Genomic DNA, 19,026 nt, shown 5'->3' with positions numbered 1-19,026 from the left:
CTAATTTATGCACTTGCAACACTCACTTTTTATTTGAAAATTCATAAAGATGCAGAAATCATAGTTTTTCATGATGAATATTTTTCTCATTTCATCAAGCCCCACTATTTCAACTGTTTCGAGAATATCATGAAAAGTAGTGTAACTTTATTCATGAAAAATATAAGGTAAAAAGTTTTTACCTTCCCTCCTCTTGAATCGAGCAAGTACAAAATACTTTATACTTCCATCTCTTAAAAAGATCTAACGATGTTGAAGCGGAATGATGTTGAATTCTCCTGCCTTGATATCCGCAATTTTTCAAACTGTAAAAACAATGAATCTCCTTAAAATTGTTGGTGAACATACCCCAAATTACAGTTGCAATATAAAATGAACAAAAATAAATAAATAATTATTCGAATTTGAGACGCGTATATACCACTCTCTTTAAAAAAGAAATTAAACCATTTGAGGTACAATCATCGCGATCAACGATATAACTACGACTTATCCTTCAGGATACAATAGCCCAACAATGTCGTATAGCTTAACAAAATCTAGACAAGATGTTCAGTCCAAAGCTCCACCAAAAGAACACCTTCCTTCAATTAAATAAACTCTCTTTTCCTCACCTTTTTAAAAACTCTCCAACTTTTTTTCTATCCACCACAAAGTAAGGATGACTTTCATTTATAGGCGAAGAAATTCATCCTTTGAATGAATTGGATGAGTTGTAGGAAGGTGGGATAATAAATTGGTAATAATATGAAAAATACGGGGGAATAAAGAGTTAAGAGGTTACAAGAGTATTAAGAGAAAATAATGGCCACATTCTTGATATAAATGACGTGAACGTGAGCAGCATAATAGGCAAATTAATATGCACTTTAATATAAAATTTATAATATTAAAATGCTCAATAAACTAACAGTTAAGATTTAGATATTTGAGAACTATACGATAAGCGCTACAAATTGCAACTCTTCTTATATCAATATGGTGAAAAATACATATTAAAATATAGGTCATAGTTCATGTAATTTGACTCTCGAGAAACAAAACATGATAAATATTTTCGGACGGAGGGAGTATTTTCTTACTCACTTGTTTCATAATAAGTGGTGTTTTTAGCTTGGACACACCCCTTAAGAAAATTACTCACTCCTAGAAAGTAAGAAGTGCTTTACTAACTTACCCTTAATCAAATGCTTAAAAAAAAGTAGCACTTTAATAGTTTTTTTGATTATGTGAAAACCCATTTATTTAAATAAGGGTAAAATTGAAAGAAAAAAAATTAATGCCTACTTAATTTTGTGAAACACCTTGAACTAAAATGAAAAAGTAAAAACATACTCCCTCTGTTTCAATTTATGTGAACCTATTTTTTTTAGTCCGTGTCAAAATGAATGACCTCTTTCCTCATTTGGCAACAAATTCACTTTATGAAATGATTTACAGCTACATAAATATTCAAGACTTATTTTAAATCACAAATTTAAAAAATCTTCACTCTTTTTTAAATATCATGCCCAGTCAAATGGGTTCACATAAATTAAAATGAAGAGAGTACCACTTATTATGAAAAGGAGCAATTGTGGGAATGTTAAGTCAGCATGAGCCAAATAACAAAGAAGGTATGAGATACTTTAAATCTCGCATTTCAAAAAAAAAAATTCCGTACATTTCATGCCCAGTTAAAACGGAGAAAACGACTTTTAACAATATAAATAAAGCTTTATAAGTCAAATCCAATCTTAAATCAACTTCTAAACCACGCAACTAAAAATATTTCTATATTATCAACTCATTTGTCGTTTTTTTTTTTTTTTTTTTTAAGGAAAGGATAAAAAATGTCCCTCTACTTTGAGAAAATGACTAAAAATATTCTCCATAACAAATTTAGATAAAAAATACCTCTTCCATCATTAAAGTTTTCAAATGTATCCCTGTGTTAATAGAAATCTCTAAAATAATCCGATTTTATTTTTAAATCCGCTTTATTTAAACCTGAACTAACGATAAAAAAGCATATCTTTCTACCAACATTTAAAATTTAATATCCGAACCCACTAGCGCATGGCGGGTAATCCATATGATTTTTTATTTAATTGAGTCGGGTTTATTTTGAGGATTTCTGTTAATACAGGGGTATATTTGAAAATTTTAATGATGGGAGGGATATTTTTTATCTAAATTTATAATAGATGATATTTTTAGCCCTTTTTTCAAAATAAGGACATATTTTCGACCCTTCCCCTCCCCCCCCCCGCGCCCCCCCTTTTTTTTTTTTTTTCTTCCGTAACTCATTTGTCCAATAACAATAACCCAAACTTGTGGTCAACTTCAAGACGACATGCAAACAACAAGGCCAGATAAACAAATAATGTAACCAATAACCAACAACAAGTCCCAAATTTCATTTAAGGAAATCATTTATTGCCCCGCCCACTGTACATTCTCAGACATATCCATAAACACCAATACAAGAGAAAAACACAAAGGATCAAGAAATTACTCAAATTGAACAGCAACAAATCAACAGAAAGTGTTGATTCTTTTGTCTTTTCTGTTAAAAAATTTCACAAAGTTATCATCATCCTCTTAACAACTGATAAGTAGTACACTTTCATCTCAAAATACATTTATACGTTATACACGCTTTTAATTTAGAATTACGAGATTCAAAAATATCTTTTTATTCTATAAATTTTGTGCCTAGTCAAATCAATAACTTGTTTGACCACACATCTAAATCAGCTTTAAAAAAGTATTTTTGATGAGAAATAGTTTGCATTTGACCAATTAATTTAAAAGCCTTCTGAATAATAATTAGTATTTTGCCAAACTTTTAAAAATTATTTCTAAATATATTTTTCTCAAAATTATTTTTGGGAAAAACTATTTTTTTTATCTTTTAAAAAACAGCTTCTACTACTTTCCAAAATCCTATTTTCTCCCAAAACTTGATGAGCAACTCACTTTTTTAAGTAAGTATTAAAAAAAAAAAATTGGCCTCAAACATGCTACTATAAGACAAGATAAGGAAAAGCTGTAACAATAATAAGCCAAAAGTCCCAAATTTCAATTATATATACACATCATTCATTGCTCCACCACCACTGTACATCCTCAGGCACATCTATAAACACCAATACAAAACAAGAAACACAAAAGAATCGAGAAATTCTTCAAATTGAACATCAACACATAAACAGCAAACCATAAAGTGTTGAAATTTCACAAAAACATCATCCTCCTCTTAACAACTTTGTCTTCACTGATAGCAAGAAAAAACCCCAATCAAGAATGGGTGAAAAACCCAAAGCTCCAGCAATTTCTACACCTTCACTTTCAACACTTACAATCCCATCTAGACCCCCTTTTGAATCATATTTTAATAGTGGAAATATACCCTTTTTCAGTCCAGGTCCAATGACACTTGTCTCCTCTTTTTTCTCTGATTCTGAATACCCCTCTTTTTCACAGCTTCTTGCTGGAGCTATGGCTTCTCCTTTAGCAAAGCCGCAAACACTTTTGGCTGAAAATGAAGAAGAAAAGAGTTTAGGGTATAAGCAGAATAGACCCATGAGTTTAATGGTTGCTCAATCCAGCCCTTTCTTTGCTGGTTTTAGTCCTTCTGGTTTGCTTAATTCACCTGGCTTTCTTTCCCCCCTCCAGGTAAATTACTTAACTCTTCATTTCAAAAACTTGTTTTTGTGTTCTGGAAAATGGTTTAAAGTAGTATTCTCTCCCTTCTAATTTACGTCAGATAATTTGATTAAGTATGAATTTAAAAAAAAGAAAAACTTTAGAAATTTATGATATAAAATAAATTATAAATATTTATGTGGTTATAAATTATTTTAAATAAAAATAATAATTTTAAGTTAAAATTATTTTTAAATAAAAAAATATATTATTCTTTTAGTAAAGTGTGTCACATAATGGCTTTTAAGAATTGAAAATGAAGTTTTAATGCGTGAGGGTGAGGAGTAAACAGTTCTAAAGTATGATTACGTGGGTATATTTATTAAAAAATTATTGCAAGAACAAATATACCTTATTTTGGACAGCAAAGAGGGCAAATACAACCTGCAAACAACAAAACACCACAGCCAGAAGAAAAGCTGTAACCAATAAAAAATCCCAAATTTCAATTAAACAAATCATTCATCGCTCCACCACCACTGCACATCCTCAGACATATCTATAAACACCAATACAAAACAAGAAACACAAAGGATCAAGAAAATTGTTCAAAAGTGAACAGAAAAACAGATCAACAACAAACCATAAAGTGTTGATTCTTTACTTTCAAATAAAAAATGGGGGAAAAATTGAAAGCTCCATCAGTTTCACCTTCTTCACTTTCAACACTAACAATCCCACCTAGAGCTCCTTTTGAATCATATTTTAATGGTGGAAATATGCCCTCTTTCAGTCCAGGTCCAATGACACTTGTCTCCTCCTTTTTCTCCGATTCCGAATACCCCTCTTTTTCACAGCTACTTGCTAGTGCTATGGCTTCTCCTTTAGCAAAACCACAAACCCTTTTGGCTGAAAATGAAGAAGAGAAGAGATTAGGGTATAAACAGAATAGACCCATGAGTTTAATGGTGTCTCAATCCACCCCTTTCTTTACTGGTTTTAGTCCTGGTTTGCTGAATTCACCTGGATTTCTTTCCCCACTTCAGGTAAACAACTTAATCAAAGACTTCTTTTCTGTTTCTGGAAAAAGCTTTAAAGTAGTAATATGATATTGGGGTTTCTTGTTTTTTTTTTTTTTTTTTTTTTTCACCCGGTGTCCGATATTCGAATTTGAGCCCGATTATATTCGCATTCGCGCCGCGTAGGGTCCGAATGAAGTGCTATGGTTTTGGGGTTTCTTGTTTTTTTCTTTACACTCAGTGTATGGTACCAGGATTGGAGGCCGACTATATCTGAATTCACGACACGTAAGGCTCAAAAGAAGCCTCCCTACGAAGGATTTTTGGATATTCACATCTTATACTGAGACCTCTGATTAAAGGAGGCGGCCATCCGTTACAGCACATCCTTTGGCAGTGATTTTGAGTTTCAGAAATTAGCATTTGGTAACTTATTTAGAATAACGAAGGCCAAACATAATTTTTTTTTAGACTATAAGGGCAAATATGACCTTTTCTTGTATAGAAAATGTAACCAATAATCACCCAAAAGTCCCACATTTCAATTAAACAAATCATTCATTGCTCCACCCAACTGTACATCCTTAGACATATCTATAGACACCAATACAAATCAAGAAACACAAAAGAATCAAGAAAATTCTTCAAACTGAACAGCAAAAAACAGATCAACAACAGCAAACCATAAAGTGTTCAATTCTTTTGTCTTTTCTCTCTTAAAATTTTCACAAAAACATCATCATCCTCTTAACAACTGTCTTCACTGATAACAAGAAAAACCCCAATCAAGAATGGGGGAGAAACTCAAAGCTCCATCAATTTCAACATCTTCTCTTTCAACACTAACAATCCCATCTAGACCCCCTTTTGAATCATATTTTAATAGTGGAAATATACCCTTTTTCAGTCCAGGTCCAATGACGCTTTTGTCCTCCTTCTTCTCCGATTCCGAGTACCCGTCTTTTTCACAGCTTCTTGGTGGAGCTATGGCTTCTCCATTAGCAAAACCACAAACCCTTTTGCCTGAAGATGAAGAAGAAAAGAGTTTAGGGTATAAACAGAATAGACCCATGAGTTTAATGGTGGCTCAATCGATTCCTTTCTTTACTGGTTTTAGTCCTTCTGGATTGTTTAATTCACCTGGATTTCTTTCCCCACTTCAGGTAAACAACTTCATTCTTCATTTTCCATAAGTTAATCACAATTAAAGATTTCTTTTTTGTTTCTTGAAAAAGCTTTGAAGTAGTATGATTTTTGGGGTTTCTTGAAATTAGTGATAACTTAATTAAGGGTCCGTTTAGTCATAAAAATTGTGAAGTTTGGAAAAAGTAGTTTTTGTTTTCAAAGTGAAAAATGGTATTTGGAAGTTGGAGTTGTGTTTGGCCAGGAATACAAATTGGAGTTATTTTGGATTTTTGTGAGTGATTAGGAGTGAGAATTGTGAAAACAGCTTTTTTGAGTATTTTGAATTCCTATTTTTTTTTGGATGCAACTTCAAGTTGAATTCCGGAAAATAATTCGCTTTTCGAGAGTCAAACTTTTTAATTTTGACCGTGTGTTTGAACATTGAAATAACGTTTACATATTTGAAAACAACGTAAAAAGTACTATAAGTCACCATAATTATTAATTTAAAATATTTAAAAGACATGAAAAAATTATGGTCAAAGAACAACTCAGTTTGACTCTTGAAAAGCGAAAAGTATGAACAAATTGGGACTAAGGGAGTAACAATTCTATGTCCAAGCAGTTTTCGGAATAATATTCCAGAAAAAAGTGAAAACTATCCATGGCCAAACGGGGACTTAGTAACTATTTACTACTGAAGAAGTGCTGCTACTTTTTAGTCAAAGCTGTAGTCTGGCAATAGTCTTATAAGTGAGCTACAAGCTAGTAAATCACCTATTGGAGCTTTTGTTTTGGTTCACACAAGTTTGGGACTTGACCTTTGGTACAATAGAAGCTGCTATTTTGCAGGATTAATTTTAGTATAAAACCTAAGGGTTCCTCCGCAAGGTTCGTCCACGGAGGGTGAGTCAAGGCCTAAGATCAGGCCGAAAGGCGTAGTCGATGGACAACAGGTGAATATTCCTGTACTACCCTTTATTAGTCCCGAGGGACGGAGGAGGCTAAGTTAGCCGAAAGATGGTTATCGGTTCAAGAACATAAGGTGTTCATACCCAAACAGGAAAAACAAATTTGGATTCCTAACAGGTTTGGGTGTGACTCCTACATAGGTGACGAAGAATTTGTCAAAGGGACAAATTGAGTTTTTAAGTTAGTGGGTGCGGAGTACCACTGTTTACCACTACCCTTCATGACGATATGTGATGAAGGGTGCTAACTTAGCGCTATATATTTTAAAAAAGTTTTCAATTTACATGGCGCCCGCATCCATCGCCAGAAGGCTAAATCCACACGTAGTTGTCAATGATGATGAATTCATGACTATTTATAATTGTTCCAAGTGTCCCACATTGTTTGAGGAAATGAATTGTTGTCTCCTCCTTACATGATCTTGGACAATCCTCGCCTCATGAGCTAGTTTTTGTGGTTGAGTTAGGTGCAAGATCAATTTTCTGAATATGGTATCAGATTCAGACTCATCCTTGTTCTTGGTTGCCTAATGTTGGACCTCCTGTTATATTGTCCAAGCATCAGATGTCTAGTTTTGGACACGGGGCTGGTGTCCCATATTGGTTGACAAAATGAGTTGCCCATATTGGTTGACAAAATGAGTTGTTGTCTCCTTATCTTCATGATCAGCTTTTGGATTGAATTAGACCCCAGATTATTTAATTAATAATAATGGTTAATAATAATGGTTAAACAAAGTTATCAATCAATCATAGTGGCATCTTGTCGTTTATTTATAAAACTCATCACATCTTTGCTTGCAGAGTCCTTTTGGAATGTCCCACCAGCAGGCCCTAGCACATGTTACAGCACAGGCAGCATTTTCCCAATCTTACTTACAAACTCAAGCTGAATGCCATTTCTCCTCGCAAGGGACACCAGCACAAGTATTAGGGACATCTGACCCAAAAGAATCTTCTTTACAACCTCAACTAGATACTACGCCGTCAGACCAACAGATTAAGAAAGTTGAACTGTCACAGGTTTCTCAATCTGACGACAAGCCAGTCGATAGACCAGCTTCTGATGGTTACAATTGGAGGAAGTATGGGCAGAAGATGGTTAAAGCAAGTGAATGCCCTCGGAGCTACTATAAATGCACACATCTAAAATGTCCTGTCAAGAAGAAGGTTGAGCGATCCATTGATGGTCACGTAACTGAGATAACGTATAAAGGCCATCACAACCATGAACTCCCTGAACCAAACAAACGCAGAAGAGACAGCTGTGCTCAGGATAGTTCAGACTGTCCCAAAGTTAACGCTGAAATTGAAGCACATACTGAGATAGAAATCAACGGCTTAAACAGGGCTCTTCTTGCTCATTCTGAACAGATATCTACTGAAATGGCATCTGAACGTCCTGTTCCGAATGAATGTGACAAAATTGAGGACACTGCAACAGCAACAGGCAAGGGACATGATGATGAACCAAATGTGAAGAGAATGTAAGTTCTTTCAGCATCTTCTGCTGAGTTAAGAAACCTCTTGAAATGTAATTTGGTAGAGAAACAAATATGTAGTTGATCGAAGTTTACCATGATGCAGGAAGACAACAGTTGAGATTCCTATTCTTTCTTCATCAAGTAAAGCGGTATCGGAATCCAAGATTGTTGTGCAGACAAGGAGTGAAGTAGACATTTTGGATGATGGGTTCAAGTGGCGTAAATATGGGCAGAAAGTGGTGAAGGGGAATCATCATCCGAGGTACTTCTACTTACTCTTATTTATTTTAACTGTAACCTTTAGAATGCGTTAGCCGCTCTGCTGCTTGCAGCTTGATTGGTACACTGTTTAATTGACTAAAGCAGCGGTGTTTACTTGTATCCTGCTTTTTATCCTTTGTCCAGGATATTCCACTTGCATATTTCCTAGGCATTTGACAAATGCAAAACAAATAATTTAGGAATCGACTACTATTTTCAAGTCATATTCTTCGATGAAGTGGTATTAAGTACCATAAAATCTTCTTGCTCTAAAGCTCTTGCTAGTGCCTTGTGATTTTGGGTGATGTTGTTGAGCTCTGTTCCTGCAGGTTTAAGCCATAAGAAGACTCTTCTTCTTCAATAAAAATAAAAGAACAGATTGAATAGGAAAATGTATTATGTATGAAGAAGTCATAGGAATAACTTTTACTGATAAAAAAAAGGTCATTGGAACAACTTTATTGAATTCCTGGTTTCTAATTTGATCTTATTTACATGTCATCTTTCATTCCGTGTAAGCAAAATATTTTCAGCCTTGTAAAGTTTTGCTTTAGACCTTAACAAGAAAATAGAGATAAAAAAGGATGGTTCGTATTGGATCCTTATCTCCGTCAAATTACCTGGTTCTTCAGTCTCCAGTGCTCATTGTGTGACACTTGGATGCTAGACGACAAAAGAGGGATGTTCCACATTAGCTTTTCTTTTCTTTTGCCGATTTCACTTTTAGTATTTTGTTTGTCCCAAACTGCTCTGGAAAACTTTCCTCTCAATGAAATGAGTTGGCATCAATAGAGGCCTCCTAAAGCTTTGCAACCTTAATTAAAGAAACAAAAAAGAAAGGGAAGAAGGTCTGAGTTGGTCCTTGGGGTTCTTCAATTTACTTGCTCTTCATAGCTCATTTTGTGAAACTGGGCTCACAGAGGACAAAAGAGGGACGTTCCCCTTTAGCTTCTCTTTTCTTTTGCCGATGTCACCTTTTCATTGTTTTGTTAGTCCCAAGTTGCTCTTAGAAACTCTCCTCTCAAATTCAGCTGCATTCTAATTGAAACAGAAGTGAAGATGATTATTTAAGAATCGAAGTCAACTTGCTAATAAAAACAAGATACCAATGAACTTTTTTGAAATGGTTTCGCGGGATTCAGCCAATTGCCTAGATTGTGGAGTATCGTGCAAAATAGGAATCCATGTTATAAGAGGATTTTCCTGTGATAATTTCTAGTATGGAATGAGTCAATAGTACATTTTTGGTATCTAATTTAAAAAATTTATGATATTCTGCTCCTCGGTTTGGAGAGGCCTGTCTGATTAGTTCGCTTGATAACTTCAGCCATTGTGGATAAGGAACTGTCTAAAAGCTTGATGATATTAATTCAATACTGGCATTGAGGATTCTTCTTCTTTTCCTTCTTGCAAAGGAGAGCCTTGGAGCAACATTAAAGTTGTCTTCGTGTGACCTATAGGTCATGTGTTCTAGCCGTAGAATCAACCAAATGATGCTTGCATCAGAGTAGGTTCCCTGCATCACATCCCTTAGGGGTGCGGTCCTTCCTTGGACCCAGCGTGAATGGCGGAATGCTTCGTGCACTCCGCTGACCTTTTTTTCCTTTTCCTTCTTGCCTTGTGAGATTTATTTTGAGACCTCTTGGTTAATGTTTGTTCTCTATAGATTGACAGAAAGGCTGTGGTAGTTCCTTGCTGATTTGGCTATAGACTATGAAATGGAACTGTGAAGAAAAACACTTTTTCTTCCTTTTCCATGCCCATTCTGTATATTCTTGTTTTGCTTGTTATTCCATGAACCATAAGGACCATAGCTACACATGTGTTGATGTAGCTAGATTCATGATTTAGTATTCACAAGCCAGGAGTCCTGTAGCAGTTTCTTGTTTCTCCAGCAAGAGACATAGATTAAATTGAAAATTTCAGGATGAAACTGGAAGTTGTTTTATGCTTCAGTTTCTATACTAAAGCTTGTGGCGAAAGGTTGTCATATGTATCTGATCAAAACTAGTGCCATAAGACCTTTGGACACCAGAATTAAGTACTATACCCTGTCAAAATATCTTGTTGAATAGCTAGTTCTTAAAACTTTTCGAGTGTGGTTTTTCATGTTTTCCGTTTTTTGTGATTAAAATTTGTGTTTTTTCCTTTATTCCTGCTCTCAAGGTGTTATAAAGATCTATAATGCATTGGGTGTTGGATTTGCAGGAGTTATTATCGTTGCACATATCCTGGATGCAATGTTCGCAAACATGTTGAGAGGGCTTCAGCAGATCCTAAATCTGTCATAACAACATATGAAGGGAAACACAACCATGATATTCCCGTTGCTAGAAACAGAAGCCATAGCGGGGCCCAAGATAGTAGTAGTCATCAGTTGACCGAGCAAGAGATTGGAACTTGGAGGCCGTCACATCATGAAAATGTTGCTCTTCATACCAATGAAATACCAGTGTGTAGGCAGCTTAAAGAGGAACAGATTGCAGCATAATTTGCATTACTTAAAAGGGAAAAGGGTGAATATGTTTCTTTTGTGAGACCAATAACTGATTAAATCCGTTCTGAAAACTTGATGCTAATGCCATGTATCTGTACACAAGTCTCGGTAAATGTTTGTAAATCTTATGGCTACTTGCCAAAGATGTCTATATTTTTTACTAAAAGGTGCTCTAATAGCTTAAAATTTCTGCATCTCTCTATTCGGGGGTGGTCCTTAATTTTCATTTTTTTGCGTGGATTGCCCTTCTTTTGGGGAGGTCTTTAAATTTTGCCTTCATATTTGTGGTCTTTAATTTTGCCTCGTATTCTTGGTCTTTAAGTTTCTTTTTGCCGTTCGCGTTGCAACCACGAGCTTTGTCGAGAAATCGCGGGGTTACGGGTTCAAACTTCCTCTCAAGCATAAATTAAAAAAAAATCGCAAGACAAGGTTTGGGTCGCGTGTATGCTGAATCCGGCATACACTTGTTAAAGAATAATCAAAGTTATGCCGGACCCGGCATATTCACATCTTATGGGCAGACTTGGCATAAGTATGCTGGGTCCGACATAATTTTGGTTATTCCTTAACAAGTGTATGCGGGGTAAGAGATCTTGCGGCGAACTTTTAGTTAAGCCTTAATTAAAAGTTTTTTCTTAGTTATGTCTTATGGAACAGACTTTTAGTTAAGACATAACTAAAAGTATGCCCCATAAGACATAACTTTTCCTTAAGACATAGACTTTGCCTTATAAGGCAAACTTTTTAGTTATGCCTTAAAGAAAAGTTTTGCCTTATGGGACATACTTTTAGTTATCTTGTATAGACGGAACTTTTAGTTAAGGCTAAAAGTATGCCCCTAAGGCGGAACTTTTCCTTAAGGCATAAACTTTGCTTTATAAGGCGGAACTTATAGTTAACTTTAGTTATTCCTTAAGGAAAAGTTCCGTCTTATGGGGTATACTTTTAGTTATGTTTTATGGGGCACACTTTTAGTTAAAGCATAACTAAAAGTTTACCTTGAAAATTATATATATATATATGCCTCAAGGCAAAGTCTGCCCCCCATCGGCAGACTTTTGGTTAAACATAACTGAAATTCTGCCGGTGGGGGCATAGCGAAATTTAAACTCTGCGTTGCAATTTTTTTTTAAATTTTTGACTGAGTGGGGGTTCTAACCCGGAACCTATGGGTTTTAGCCGAAGGGCAACATTTAAAGATTACAAATATGAGGGGCAAAATTTAAAGACCACCCCAAAATAATTTTTGCCTTTTGCCTAAAATAGCTGGAGGCTCTGGGTTCGAATTCGGCTCAGTAAAAAAAAAAAAAAAAAAATTTCGGAAGGCAGAGTTTCGTTGCAAAATTAGGCTTATTCGTGCAAAAGTTAGGCCGCCTAACTTTTGTAGAATTTCAGCGGAGTAATTTTTTTTTTTTTTTTGCCTTAAGGCAAAATTTGGCAAATTCTGCCTTATAAGGCAGGCTTTTCGTGAACACTTGCCTTGCGATTTTTTTTTTTTTGATTGAGTGGGGGTTCGAACCCAGAACCTCTGGGTATTTTCGGCCACTTTTTTAATCGAAGACCAGAAATTAGGGACAAAAATTAAAGACCAGCGTCTTTGAAGGGAAATCCGTGCAAAAAAATGAATTAAAAAATTAGTAACATTTGAAGAGCTTTCTGGAAAATATTCCGAGCCAAACACCTATGTCAGTCTTGTTTATTTTTGAAAGGCCAGGAGAAAAAGGAATATACAATTTACGAGGATTTATGCATTTTGTGTTCTCTCTATAGAGGTGATTATTATGTTTTGTGTCCCAATGTTCATAACAACACTTTAAAGAATTGGGAGATTCAAGGTTCAAATCTTAACATGGGCAAAAAGTGCTATGTAATTTTGTATAAGTATTGGTGAATAAAGTTACTTGATATCTATGTTGTTGCAGAGTAGTAGATATTCGGTGAAACAGTTGAAGCACGTACAAACTAATCATAAGATTGGAAAGTTATTAGGAAGGACTTGAAGAACTAGGTGGTTTGGGGTGGGGGGTGGGTTCATGATCCCTAAGCCAACCAACTTGTCAATAAACATTTAATACAATTATTTGCTTAATTGATTACTGAATAATCTACAGAGTTGGAGTGGTTGGGCAGTTTCTTATTATCAAGTCCTTTTGAACCCACCAACTCAAAACCCCACCCCAACTAAAGCAACTATAATAAGAAGTTGATTCCAAAGAGGGGTGTACTACAATATCTTCCATCCACTTCATGTGACTTGTTTGATTTAACACAAAATTTAAATGCTAAAGAAAAGCTTATGACATGTAAGTTAAATATATATAATGCATCGAGATTATATTATTATTATTATTATTAATATTAATTAAAGTTTAAGTTTCATGTACTGATGGTATAAATATACTTACACAGTTAGGTCATTGCTTATAAGGTACTTATATGTATTACTTCCGTTTTTATTATTATAATTTTCGGGTGTGATATATAAATGGAAGAACTTATATTATTAGTATCTGCTAAATTATGGTTCTAGGTTTTTCTCCTTGCATATGTTGGCTTAGTGTATCCGTAAATTTCTACTATAATAGTAATTTTCTGATTTAGGTTTTGTTCTTAATCTATTTTGGAGATTTAAAAAAGAGCAACGAGTATGAATTGAATGAATTTGTTCACGTGAAGGAAAGACAGGTCAAAATTATCAATTTGGTGTTAATTATGTTTAGGAATGAAAATAAGCAAATAGGAAACAGGTAATGAGAAAGTTACATACAAACTTTAGAAAAATATGTTCAACTCTCACGATTTTCAAGGGTAATGACAAGATCATACACCTTGATAAATAGCACACAGTATATTTTTGTCATACAATTTTTTTACACCGTAGAGGAGTTTTTGTAATTATATTATGCCCGACGCCACTCTCCATATTATTAGCACTTGACAAGATAGATAAGAAAAATTCAATATAAAAAAATTTAAATTGGAAGCATTGCTGTCAAGTTGATAAAATATTTACAACATATTAACACTTCAATAGTGTTTTCTTGAATTCAGGAATAAAGTTCTACAAAGATACTCAAAACCTTGTGGTATACCTTCATTGTCGTGCCACCCATCCCACGCAACACTCATTTTCCTTCAACATTTGCAAGTGGTTTTGCGATACAAACAAAATTACCAAAATCACTATTGTTCAATGCTGGGTAGACTATTTGTAGCAATGTTGGAGGAACATAATTTGGTTGGAAAGTTGCTTCACCATCACTTATTTGCCTATACCAAAAATAGAAAAACTCAGGAAAAGATTTAAGTTCGATGGTAGACAAAGAAAAATCATATAGTTCAAACACATTTTAGGCCGAGTTCTTGACTGTTCGACTCTATGATCTATTTATCTGTTACAAAGTAGTCATCTGTGAGAAAGAATTGTCTGAATAAACAGAAAATATAATTTTTTAGATAGGATTACGGGGTTTCTTGTTCATTTTCCCGATCTCTCTGTAAGCATTTCTTATTCCAACTTCTTGTTTAGAGGTTGGACTTAATATTTGCATCCAGATAAATTAGTATTCAAATAGCTGATGTCCTTGTCTGATACTTATTTATAAATTCATTGTCTTAAAAGACATATCATACCATTTGTTTAGAGACCATCCATATTCGAGAATATACAGGAACGGTTTTAGATGCATGTGATGTAGCTACTTTGCCTCCAGCAGAGTTCATGAAAGTATTTTAGGCTTCTTGGTTGGCAAAATAATTGGCAATTGAAAGAATAAGACGCAATAGAAAGCTCCTCTTTTCTAAATTTAGTAAACAAAGAATAAGTATACACGTGAAAAACAACTCTTTTGTTAATGGGTGGCTGATGAAATGCAAATGGGGATATTGACTAAGTAGCACCTAAATCCAAAAAAACTTAGATGGTACAACACATCCACTTTTTACCTTGCAAACAGAATTTGTAGGGATTTAAGAACCCTCTAGAATATTCCTGCTTAGATTAGCGGCAAAAAGTAAATCACTTTGTAAAAGCAGCAAGAGAAATCTCACCTTCTTTTCCATCACTTCTCTTCATCCCTGTTATCCTCATCTTCATCTTCTTCGATAACATCTTTCATATCTCCAGATTCATCTTCTTCAGCATCCACTCCAGTAAAGCATGACATTACATGAGAAATTATTTTGTTCTAAATTATTGAGCTACAAAAGCACAAAATATAACATTATATTCACTCTTCAAATTCAAACAACAACTTATGACACATAAACAAAAATTGAATTTGCTCGAACAAAGATAAAAGTAAAAGTGAATTATTTGTTTAAGCAGGATTCAAATACTCTTCGTACTCAGTCCTATTGTTTGTACCAACTTACCTTTGTTGTCTTATTTGCTAAAAAAAATATCAACTGGAAGTAAGTATTAAAATGCATCTCGGCAATCGTGCTAGCGTCAACGATAAGAATCCAAGGGGGCTCATTAGCTAAGGTACCATTATATGGACCTTCGTTTCCAGCTGAGCAACTTACGAGTATTCCCTTTGCCACAGAATTTCATTCCAAAACGGGCTAGAAAACCAACGAAAATGGATATGACATCAACAACATCTTCAATTGCGGCATCCATCGCAGCCAACATGTCGCTTTCCGAACAAAGGCCATGACATATAATATAATTACCTTTTTCCAGGAGCACAAAGATTACAAGAAAAAAGGTTTGGCAAAAAAAGCCAAAAGTGACTTGCAGAAGTGACTGCTTCACTTGCAATTGTTTTTACTAAAAGAAGACAATGAATTAGGCCACTAAATATTGGCGGACGGAGAAAAAGAGCTATTCATCAACCTAGAGTAACCTGCGATATGTTTACAGGAGGGGGTAAAACTGAGTTACATAAGCTTTAGGTGGATTACTTCTTGGGAAAAACATTTACATTTAAATTTTATTTAAAGGTATCATTAAACAATTGACACAAAGTAAAGAAAAACCCCTAAAATCATCTAGTACAAAAATAACAAAGAGAATTAGTTGTTCTAGAATGGAAACAAAGCAGAGGCATTTCCAAGGATCCATCACTTGTGGAACGGCAACTTGACAGCTTAGAAGATACGTCTAAGTTCAGGATATAGATTCTGCGAAAGCACTTCAACTATGGCTGGGAGTAGATTCAAATAGCACCTGATGCAATATTAGACCCTTGGTAGCGTTATGAATTAAGTTAGCACACATTAGGAATTAGCATACTTGCTAATTTGAGCATTAGAAGCACTAAAACTCCAAGCTTTGCACCTAAACTTGAAATTTTCTTTCAATTTATTTTGTTTGAGATATTGCGAAAAGCTAGAATTTTGGTGAAATAGTATCCACTTTAAATTATTGTCATATTGATTTTGTTGTTACTTTAATAGTTTACTTGCTTTGTTGGTTGAGAAAGAATATCTTGAGACACTTCAATATGATAATGTTATCATTGAGGGTATAATTTTGTAATTGAGTTATGAGTATGTTAAAATCACATTGGTGTTACCCCAATTCTCTCTCCTTCTTATCATCAGAGATAATTCATCAAAACCATCAGATTCTTCCTCCAAATCAACCAAAAAAGACATTCTTGTTGAGCCAAAACTACTCCTCCTTTCTGCGTGGTAATTCTAATCCGTTTTTGGTGATTAGTTGTTAGTATTTTGAGCTTATCTCCTTGTATAAAATTTAGTTTTAAGTGAGCCAAGATGATCTAGAAAGCTATTTCATAGATCTACAACTTTTGTTCAGGATCCAAAACCTAGTTTTGCTTGTATTTACTCGAAAAGGGGTGATGAAGTATAGGGAAGGTGCTGCCCAGATTCTGTTTTACAAACCCTCCATGTACTACTGTTAGTATTTTGAGCATATATTTTTGTACGAAATTGATATTGGGGTGATTTAAATTTCTATGGAACCCCAAGACATATATCTACAACTTTCATTAGACCACAAAGTCTATTTTTTCCGTTTATCCCTTTGAAAGCGAGCTACGATACAAGGCGGTAATGTCTTGTCTAGAATTTGTTTTTGATAGTTCAGGGTGATTTTCACTGATATCATGTTTAGTTTCGACGTCTTTGAAACCATTGAACTTAATTAGATATTTAATTGTGTATTTAAGGTATATATATACTCTTGTACAAGCTAAAGAAAATTGGCTAAGGAAGTCGACATATTTATTTGATCGTCGCTCCCACTGATATGTTGATTACCTTAAGCTTCCAATTCAATGAGACATGCCCAAATGAGAGCCCCCATTTTATTAGCCTTTTCATAAATTTAGTCATGTGAGAAGTTATTAGAGCCAAAGAAGCTAAAGATGGAAGTGCTCCGACAAAAAGAGGAAAAAATGCATTTTATTATACTTGGCTTCTTGTCACAGTGTCGAGCAAAGGACAAATCACAAGGTAAACTGTTTTTCCTATTATAATATTTTATTAATTCTAATTTTTGGCTTCCATGCAATTCAACACAGCGCCACAGACTATTGTCCCAAATATAATGAAAGAATACCAGAGAGTGTCAGCATTCTCTAGCTCAAATAGAATTGGCATACATCTCTATATTTTTGTCTTCTCTAAGCAAATTGAGTCCATGTACTTTTTAGTATCTACTTACTAAATGATTTTTTTAAATAATTTTCTCAATAGTTCATTCTTCTGTATTCTCCAAGAACATGTATTGATAGGTAAAGAGTAGTTGAAAAGTTACAAAAGAATGATCTCTATGATTTTAACACACAAGGAAAAAGAACACATAATGGACAAGCGCTTTTAATTTAGTCCCCTGAAAAAAAAAAAAAAAAAAAAAAAAAAAAAACAGTACTGGTTCTTGTATCAACACACATTTATTATGTATTATGTGGTCTGCACTATTCTCAATCTCTTCTTGTTTTGCTCTTTTAGATTGTATACCAACAGAAGGTTTAATTACTTATCGATTACTGAGTACCTCTGGAAGAGCCTACTCTGAGGATTTACATTGCAATTAGAGGTGGCAAAATGGGTTAAAAATATGGTTATCCGCCCGATCCAACCCATTTTAAATGGGTTGGATACCCTATCCATTTAATATGGGTCCAATATGAGTCCGGCCCATATTATCCACTTAAAATATGGGTAAATTAATAGGTAAAATGGATAAAACTGACATATAGAGTGTGTTTGGTATGAAGGAAATATTTCAATTTTCATGTTTGGTTAGTCGAAAATGTTTTGGAAAATATTTTTTTAAAACGAGTTCATTAACCACCCCTACCCCCACCCCCACCCCTCACTACCTCCCCTTCCCCCTCCCTATAACCACCCAAACCCCACCTCTACCCCTATCACCACCTACCCCCAACCTTACCTCTCACCTCCCACCACCACCCCTATCTCTCAACTTTGCAAAACTAGACATTTTGTGAAAGTAGTAACTTTCAAAAATAGCAACTTTGCAAAAAGTAATCACATTACAAAAGTAGCCGCTTTTTCAAAATATTACTTGCGAAAAGTAGCTACTTTTCAAAAATGTCGTTTTGCAAAAGTATTCACTTAAGAAAATAGTCACTTTTAGAAAATAGCCACTTTGTGAAAGTAGACACTTTTTAAAAATAGTCACTTTTTGAAAGTAGTCAATTTTCATGAATAGTCATTTTGTGAAAGTAGTTACTTTAAAAAACTAGCTTACTTTGCAAAAGTAGCCATTTTTAAAATAGCTTCTTTGTGAAAGTATTAAAATAACCATTTTTGAAATGTGCCATATCTAAGATAGTGGTCAATTTTGTAAAGTAGCCATTTTTTAAAGTGACACAAAAATGGCTACTTTTGTAAAAGTGGCCATTTTTGAAAAATGACAAAAGTTGCTTATTTTTGCAAATTTACATTTCGGTTGTTTTCCAAGAAATAAATTTTTGCAAAAATAACCATTTTTGTGTCACTTTATAAAAATGGTCAATTTACAAAAATAGCCATTTTGTCACTTTTAAAAAATGGCTAATTCCTGAAACATAGTCAACGCTTTTTGGGGTTGTCTTTCA

General features: G+C 34.4%; 2 protein-coding genes across 4 annotated transcripts; both read left to right on the top strand.

Annotated features, from left to right (window-relative positions):
• Positions 1 to 3,001: 3,001 nt before the first annotated feature.
• LOC132037837 (probable WRKY transcription factor 4) lies at positions 3,002 to 3,768 on the top strand. The gene has a single exon (XM_059428476.1). The coding sequence runs from the start codon at positions 3,289 to 3,291 to the stop codon at positions 3,739 to 3,741; it is 453 nt and encodes a 150-aa protein (XP_059284459.1). The 5' UTR covers positions 3,002 to 3,288; the 3' UTR covers positions 3,742 to 3,768.
• A 262-nt stretch (positions 3,769 to 4,030) lies between these two features.
• On the top strand, positions 4,031 to 11,191 carry LOC132037835 (probable WRKY transcription factor 4). Of its 3 annotated transcripts, none has more exons than XM_059428474.1 (4): positions 4,031 to 4,676; positions 7,550 to 8,232; positions 8,333 to 8,491; positions 10,699 to 11,191. In XM_059428474.1, exons 1-4 carry the CDS (start codon positions 4,308 to 4,310, stop codon positions 10,979 to 10,981), a joined length of 1,494 nt encoding a protein of 497 aa, XP_059284457.1. In that variant the 5' UTR covers positions 4,031 to 4,307; the 3' UTR covers positions 10,982 to 11,191. The 3 variants fall into 3 exon arrangements, with proteins under 3 accessions (XP_059284457.1, XP_059284458.1, XP_059284456.1); XM_059428475.1 differs by lacking the exon at positions 4,031 to 4,676 and adding an exon at positions 5,109 to 5,731; XM_059428473.1 differs by lacking the exon at positions 4,031 to 4,676 and adding an exon at positions 5,114 to 5,812.
• Positions 11,192 to 19,026: the final 7,835 nt, after the last annotated feature.

The sequence above is a fragment of the Lycium ferocissimum genome, chromosome 11 (genome assembly GCF_029784015.1).
Source record: "Lycium ferocissimum isolate CSIRO_LF1 chromosome 11, AGI_CSIRO_Lferr_CH_V1, whole genome shotgun sequence".
NCBI lineage: Eukaryota > Viridiplantae > Streptophyta > Magnoliopsida > Solanales > Solanaceae > Lycium > Lycium ferocissimum.
Note: the sequence above shows the minus strand (reverse complement) of the source record. Positions and strands in the feature narration are given on the sequence as shown.

Excerpts from the sequence above, each read along its gene's own strand:
- LOC132037837 (XM_059428476.1), top strand. The coding sequence starts at position 3,289 with ATGGGTGAAAAACCCAAAGCTCCAGCAATTTCTACACCTTCACTTTCA.
- LOC132037835 (XM_059428473.1), top strand. The coding sequence starts at position 5,441 with ATGGGGGAGAAACTCAAAGCTCCATCAATTTCAACATCTTCTCTTTCA. Across the intron at positions 8,233-8,332 it reads GAACCAAATGTGAAGAGAAT|GAAGACAACAGTTGAGATTC; the intron begins GTAAGTTCTTTC and ends ACCATGATGCAG. Across the intron at positions 8,492-10,698 it reads AAGGGGAATCATCATCCGAG|GAGTTATTATCGTTGCACAT; the intron begins GTACTTCTACTT and ends TTGGATTTGCAG.